Source organism: Salmo salar, chromosome ssa11 (assembly GCF_905237065.1).
Source record: "Salmo salar chromosome ssa11, Ssal_v3.1, whole genome shotgun sequence".
Classification (NCBI taxonomy): Eukaryota; Metazoa; Chordata; class Actinopteri; order Salmoniformes; family Salmonidae; genus Salmo; species Salmo salar.
In genome coordinates, this window is record NC_059452.1 from 77,178,535 (window position 1) to 77,186,904 (window position 8,370).

Here is an 8,370-nt window from a genome sequence, read left to right on the forward strand (position 1 = left end):
TGAGGAATGAAAGACAAAATCACATCTAACATGATCAATATTTTTTGTGTGTCTTGTGTTCCCACAATGGACAGATGGATAATTGCTAAAGCCCCACTACCCAAGGGCAAACAGCATGAGGGGATGAAAGTAACACAAATTACATGATGACTCATACAATCCTGTCAGTTTGGGAATTAAACACCATATTTCCCTTAAACAGTCACTTATGTAAGATTTAATGTATCTAATCGTCAGTGCTATTTCATTATAAGTGACAAACTCCTTGTTATAAAGTTTGCAGCATTGCTAAAATAACCTTAGGCTAGTCTGTGTTTGTAGCCTTAACACTTGACCTGCTAAAGCAGCCATTTTGACTGCTCATGATTTATATATTTTTATTACTCTGCCATTTTTTTACTCTCGCCCCATCCATCCTTATCGATGCCCAGTGGTTGTAGTGTTAGAATGTGTTTAAACTGATGGGCATTTACCACTCAATGCAATAAAAAATATCCATCTTTGGGCAGGAGAGGTACTTTTGCATGACAACGACACAAAGGGTGGTTAAAAGTTAATGAAAAAAGTTCAACATGAGGGCATGTTTATAACAAGGCAGTACAACTGATGCTGATTAGCATCGAAAATTACAAATTAAACAGTAAACATAGTCAGTCTCAACAATAGTCTATAATCAGTCATTCAACCAGACAGTGAATGCCTGAGACCCTAGCCCTACTCCATTTGCTCCATGGACTGGCTCTACCGTATTTTATGATAAACCGGTATTGATGCAGGGACCGGTTTGGGTTTTTACTCTACAGTCGTGGCCAAAAGTTGAGAGAATGGCACAAATATTAATTTTCAAATTCTGCTGCCTCAGTTTGTATGATGGCAATTTGCATATACTCCAAAATGTTATGAAGAGTGATCAGATGAATTGCAAAGTCCCTCTTTGCCATGCAAATGAACTAAATCACAAAAAATAACATTTCAACTGCATTTCAGCCCTGCCACAAAAGGACCAGCTGACATGTCAGTGATTCTCTCGTTAACACAGGTGTGAGTGTTGACGAGGACAAGGCTGGATATCGCTGTCATCCTGATTGAGTTCGAATAACAGACTGGAAGCTTCAAAAGTAGGGTGGTGCTTGGAATCATTGTTCTTCCTCTGTCAATCATGGTTACCTGCAAGGAAACACGTGCCGTCATCATTGCTTTGCACAAAAAGGGCTTCACAGTCAAGGATATTGCTGCCAGTAAGATTGCACCTAAATCAACCATTTATCGGATCATCAAGAAATTCAAGGAGAGCGGTTCAATTGTTGCGAAGAAGGCTTCAGGGCGCCCAAGAAAGTCCAGCAAGCGCCAGGACCATCTCCTCAAGTTGATTCAGCTGCAGGATCGGGGCACCACCAGCACAGAGCTTGCTCAGGAATGGCAGCAGGCAGGTGTGAGTGCATCTGCACGCACAGTGAGGCGAAGACTTTTGGAGGATGGCCTGGTGTCAAGAAGGGCAGCAAAGAAGCCACTTCTCTCCAGGAAAAACATCAGGGACAGACTGATATTCTGCAAAAGGTACAGGGATTGGACTGCTGAGGACTGGGGAAAAGTCATTTTCTCTGACGAATCTCCTTTCCGATTGTTTGGGGCATCCGGAAAAAAGCTTGTCCGGAGAAGACAAGGTGAGTGCTACCATCAGTCCTGTGTCATGCCAACAGTAAAGCATCCTGAGACCATTCATGTGTGGGGTTGCTTCTCAGCCAAGGGAGTGGGCTCACTCACAACACAGCCGTGAATAAAGAATGGTACCAACACATCCTCCGAGAGCAACTTCTCCCAACCATCCAGGAACAGTTTGGTGACGAACAATACCTTTTCCAGCATGATGGAGCACCTTGCCATAAGGCAAAAGTGATAACTAAGTGGCTCGGGGAACAAAACATCGATATTTTGGGTCCATGGCCAGGAAACTCCCCAGACCTTAATCCCATTGAGAACTTGTGGTTAATCCTAAAGAGGAGGGTGGACAAACAAAACCCCACAAATTCTGACAAACTCCAAGCATTGATTATGCAAGAATGGGCTGCCATCAGTCAGGATGTGGCCCAGAAGTTAATTGACAACATGCCAGGGCGGATTGCAGAGGTCTTGAAAAAGAAGGGTCAACACTGCAAATATTGACTCTTTGCATCAACTTCATGTAATTGTCAATAAAAGCCTTTGACATTTATGAAATGCTTGTAATTATACTTCAGTGTTCCATAGTAACATCTGACAAACAATATCTAGACACTGAGGCAGCAGACGTTGTGAAAATTCATATTTGTGTCATTCTCAAAACCTTTGGCCACGACTGTACCTTCTATAATGGTATTTGAATGTTTGGTTTGTTAAATGTGAATCGGCGTGTGTAACGTCCATTTTCATAGTTTACTCCGCTACTTGAGACATCCCTCTCTGCTCTCCACATAGACCCAGTCCCACCCCGTCACTCAAGGAGCGCATTTGCTGTTGCTTGACCACAAGACATGGTCAATGGAGCACATTTTTTTATTTACCCTTCACTTAATTTGGCAAGTCAGTTAATAACAAATTGTTAACTGCCTTGTTCAGGGGCAGAACGACAGACTTTTACCTTTACCTTTCAGTTACTGGACCAACGCTGTAACCACTAGGCTACCTGCCGCCCCTACACATGCAACAATGTTGATGACAACAATGTTGTTTCCAATTTGATATTAATATAAATCCACAAGCGTTCTATAATTACAATATTAGTTTGTGTTTCTTGCATCTGCAAACAGCTAGTTTGTATTTTCTTAGCAAGTTAAGATAAATCGTGTTAGCCACTAATGCTAATAGCTAGTTAACTGGCTAGCTAACTAGCAAATAAAAGTACTGAGTCAGAGCAAATGTAGCTAGCTAATACATCCTGATACCAGTACTGGTGGAGGCTTAAATCAGCATGTTGTTTGTGCAACAGTGTCTTCTAAACCAAAGAGGAATAGGCAAAGCATGAATATGTTGGCTATATGAATAAAGATGAAATGTAGCCAAAGATTATAGGGTCCCCTAGGAAACACGGAACATGATTTTGGTTCCTACACTGTCACAATAACTCGTCCATGGCATTTTCATTCGTTGTCATGTCAAACAACACTGTATTCAAAGTGCCTACTATTATTTATATTCTAACTATAGAATTATAATAAATATTCTATTTCCATGATTGCAAAAGTTCACCCAAGTGTTTTGATCTAAATCGCAATTGCAAGACTTGGTTAAAAATAAGGCCTGGTATTTTGCCCATATTGTGGCAGTGTGGAAATTATCTCAAATGAGTGCAGGAAAAGCAGAAATTTATGAATATGCAGGAAATTATTTTAGGTTGAAGTTGAATTGAACAGTATAAAACAATACGAATGGATAAAGACCCATTGAAATAATTTAGAATATATGTTTCCACCCCAGGGTCACGCACTACTCAAAGCAAATGTAGAACTTTTATTAATCAAAAACATAAAATACCATAAAAAATTAGAAAAATACAATATGATATTTTGGCCATATCGCCCAGCCATATCATGGACCTTGCAAACCTACTTACTAGAGGGTCTGCATACACTGAAATGACCCCTGTACTTTAGGCTACTTAGAATCTACCCTCTCAAACTCTCTCACCATCTTTGACATAGCTTTACTACCATACTTTTCTTTCCCATCCAAATAGGAATCAGATCAGAATGTGGAAATTGAACCGAGGTTATTACCTAGGATAACATGGCCTTTCTGTTGCCAGTACAGAGAGAAGGGCACATTAGCATACTGTAATCAAAACAACCTTCCAGTGCCTGAAAACATTCTGTTGATGGAGGTGTTGCAGAATACATCACTGAAACTACAGCCTTTTGAAAGCTCATTCTGCCCGGTGAACATAAGGGGATTCATTCCATTATTCACTTTGGCACCTTATGTAGAACCTAATTGTTGCATAGTGTTTTTGTTTTCCTTTCAGTTAGAACTTCCAGTCATCTGAAACAGATGGCAAATGCAGAGGCTGAATGTCCCCACAAATGTGCGATTGAAACGTATGATCACTTCGTGAAATAATGAACTCACCACTGTCTTCCACAGCTTATCCAGATGAGCCGAGGCATTGCACAGCAGTTCAGACACCATAGAGTATGATGCCCCCAGCTGTGAATCTGATAGGCCTACCTTGTCTGGCTTCTTCCTCCAGCAGGTCTGTGTGCATGGCCAGGTACCGCTCCTCATCACACAGAGCCTCGATCCTGGCCTCTTCCTCGGACAGCTGGTAGTCTCTGTTCCACGAGCCCGCGTCGTACTCCGAGAGGTCATGTAAGTGACCACGCCCATCATACCTGTAGGGTGAAGAGAGGGGTTAGAGACATGGAGCAAGCCAATTGAGAGAAAAGACAACACATGGACCTACTTACCAACACAGGTAGGACCCTAAAACAAAGAGTTTTTAACAAAACGTACTACCTCAGTCACAAGTCTTTCATGAGGGAGTGTATGGTACTGGAACCGAGCAATCTCGTCACAATACAGACACAATAACCTGAACAACTCCCAACATAGGCTCTCTAGTGCAGTTTTCTGGTAAACTTACTCAGTGAATCTCATTCCTCTCTCAACAAATTGCTACGGAGCAACAGCCCTGCATGAACACAGAAAGAAACCAAAAGAAAACAACTCGCCTCTTACCTTACAAGGTTCAAGTTTCCCCCCTATAACACTCACCACTCCTCCTATATCTGTAAAAAAGGTACATCCACACAAACCCGAGCACATAAATACCTATCCGTAAGAACCCAAACGGACGATATTTTCCTGCGTTCGCTCCCCTCTTCCACCTCTCCAGAGTTCCTTCGTCGAAAGAGAGAAGTGGGCACTGGGGTTGGCATTGGGGGGTCAAGCAGGACCCCTTAGCCTTAGGCTACTAGCTGGGGAAATAAGGGCTGGTTATGTGATAGAGAGATACACACATACATTGGAAACAAGAGACAGGCCCAAGAAGATTAAGGTGGCTCAACAAGACCATGAAGGGTCAACATAATGTCCCCCCCTTCATGGTTCAAGTGGGTTTATTTCCAAATAAACAACTACTTTTACAGGTCATCATTGCCAACATGCTCTACAGCCTGCAAGAAAATGTTATTAGAAATGAACAACTGAAAGCAAAAGGGAAACAACTGAGCTGGGATACTTGGCAGGCATTAGTCAACAGTATAAGAGCCTACATTTTGACATAAATTACTGTGAACCACCTTAATTCACATATTTGACATACAGTAGTAGTTTGGGTTGAATTTGCCGTGGTATTATCAACAAATTCGATTTCTTGGTGACTTGTTGGTAAGGTTTGAAGTTCTCATTTGAATTCAGTTTAGTGAAAGGCATTTAGAGATCTTAGGTTGTTTACATCCAAATTGTGTTGGAAGAAACTGAAATGAATACAATACTTAACTGAACATTCTCATGTTGAAGCTACCAGAGCAAATACAAATACACCAAGACGCATAAGCCTCCCTTAAAAAGGGCCATGGGCAGTTAAGTAATACAAAGTTGAATACAATATAACTTGTAGACGATCTATAGTCCAAAGCCCTGTAAACAAGTACATTGATGTATCCGTAAATAAGAGGCAATTTTATAAGGGGCAATTTTAGACAACTTTCAGTCTCATGTAGAGCTTGTTCACTGTTGAAATATGACCCAAATAGTGGAGGAAGCCTCTGCTACCTTTTGTTAATAGCTAATGTATCTTCGGTTTCATGAGGCCAAAACTGACATTTTTAAGGAAGCTAGATAAAATGATTCGCACACACTTGTACTTTCATGTGACAGTTATATTTGGAAAACTACGCCTTCAGCAAAACAATAATCCGATCGGTCCCTTCGAAAGACAGATCTGATTAGGAAAGTTGGTTAGGATAACAATTCCGTCTAGGTTTGTTCAACCGACCTATCAATCAGGATGTTCTTGTCCCCCATCCATGGTATGAGCTGTTTGCCCTGCTCGTGGAAGTGAGCCCTCTCGTCGTCCCGGAACAGCTTGCAGGCATAGCCGAACACCAAAAGCTCGGCATATTTTTTGCTGTCGCTCTCATTCTTCTTCACCGTCTTGTTGTTGTGGTCCCTCTTGCCCCCGCCGCGCCGATACATTCCAAATTAGCACGTGAAAACACGTACAAGAAAGCTAGTGCGCTAACTAACGTTAGGTTATATCACTATCGTTTAATTATTGTCGTACTACAAAGTCTTTCTTTCTTGTTTAAAAAAAGAGGTGCGAAATGCCACAATAAACATACTCACAAAAAACATATCTGACATGTGCAGCCATGTTGGAAAAGTTAGTAAATATGATTTATGGTTCACATCTGCAGATTCGTCAATTCAACTTCAAGATGGAAAACACCACACGTAAATTAAACCTTTCATTCCCCAATATTGTGATGTGAAAAAAAATGAATTAATTATTTATTCACGTTGATAATAAATAACACATAATCTGTCATTTTATTAGCTACTACGCTCTCTTTTTGTATGTTGAATGCGCTACCATGTGATTGTGAAATAACTTTCGACAGAGACATGTATACTTCATAACCCCTCTTGTCCAGCCTCAGTTTTCTCTGTTAATCTTGTGAAGTTATTTTAGAGCCAGCAGCTAAGTAATTACATGTTTTATTGAATTGATAAGGCCAAAATATTTACAGTGAAAGATGTAATATGTTATTTTTCGAATGAAAACATAGCTACTGAGTTAATTGTTTGCTCTTGATACTATCTGGTAAATTATTCTTACACAAACACAAATAGCCTATCTGTGCCTAAAATGCAATATTTATTAAAATATCTAGAATAGGTCAATGACAAGATGAACAATATATTCTTACAACATTATACCAATTTTAAACAAATGTAACCCCTTGTCCTTTTACATTTTTATCAAAAGGAATGTAAAATGTTTCTGACATCTTCAAGTACTCATGTGTAGGATTCTTATTTATTTTTTTAGTTTTATTTTATTTATTTAATGTTTACATATTGAAAAATATTTTTGTATTGATATTCTCTGTTTTTGTATTGTCAATTACATTTACATATATATATATTTTGTATTATTATTATTCAAATGTAATTATATACACTACCGGTCAAAAGTTTTAGAACGCCTACTCATTCAAGGGTTTTTCATTATTTTTACTATTTTAAACATTGTAGAATAATTGTGAAGACTTCAAAATTATGAAATAACACATATGTAATCATGTAGAAACCAAAAAAGTGTTAAACAAATGAAAATATATTTTATATTTGAAATTGTTCAAATAGCCACCCTTTGTAAATAGCCCATCCAACTACCTCATCCCCATATTGTTCTTTTTTTTTTTTTTTTCTCCTTTCCACCCCAGTATCACTACTTGCACATTCATCTTCTGCACATCTATCACTCTAGTGTTTAATTGCTAAATTGTATTTACTTCGCCACTACGGCCTATTTATTGCCTTAACTCCCTAATCTTACCTCATTTGCACACACTGTATATAGATTGTATTTCTATTGTGTTATTGACTGTGCGTTTGTTTATTCCATGTGTAACTCTGTGCTGTTGTTTGTGTCACACTGCTTTGCTTTAACTTGGCCAGGTCGCAGTTGTAAATGAGAACTTGTTCTCAACTGGCTTACTTGTTAAATAAAGGTGAAATAAAAAACTAAATGTTTTAAAAATTGCCTCGATGACAGCTTTACACACTCTTGGTCGTGTCGCTGCAGAATGCTGTGGTAGAAATGCTGGTTAAGTGTGCCTTGAATTCTACATATATCACAGACAGTGTCACCACCAAAGTACCCCCACACCATAACACCTCGTCCTCCATGCTTCATGGTGGGAACCACACATGCAAAGATCTTCTATTCACCTACTCTGTGTCTCACAAAGACAAGGCAGTTGGAACCAAAAATCTCAAATTTGGACTCATCAGACCAAAGGACAGATTTACACCAGTCTAATATGCATTGCTTGTGTTTCTTGGCCCAAGCAAGTCTCTTCTTCTTATTGGTGTACTTCAGTAGTGGTTTCTTTGCAGCAATTCGACCGTGAAGGCCTGATGCACGCAGTCTACTCTGAACAGTTGATGTTGAGATGTGTCTGTTACTCGAACTCTGTGCAGCATTTATTTGGGCTGAAATTTCTGAGGATGGTAACTCTAATGAACGTATCCTTTGCAGCAGAGGTAACTTTGTGTCTGCCTTTTCTGTGGCAGTATTCATGAGAGCCAGTTTCATCACATTTTCATCCGGTCCCTGACTGAGTCTGTAATACCAACATGTTTCAAGCAGACCACCATAGTCCCTGT

General features: G+C 39.6%; 1 protein-coding gene across 2 annotated transcripts in view; it reads right to left on the minus strand.

The window, feature by feature from the left end:
- The window catches only part of LOC106563159 (splicing factor, suppressor of white-apricot homolog), a 142,265-nt gene extending 135,908 nt beyond the window's left edge, over positions 1–6,357 (minus strand). For both annotated transcript variants that reach the window (XM_014128427.2, XM_014128426.2), the window contains exons 1-2: positions 5,972–6,357; positions 4,201–4,364 (exon numbers count right to left, since the gene is read on the minus strand). In XM_014128427.2, coding sequence (XP_013983902.2) covers positions 4,201–4,364; positions 5,972–6,171 — 364 coding nt within the window. In that variant the 5' untranslated portion in view covers positions 6,172–6,357. The remainder of the gene's footprint in view (positions 1–4,200; positions 4,365–5,971) is intronic.
- Positions 6,358–8,370: the final 2,013 nt, after the last annotated feature.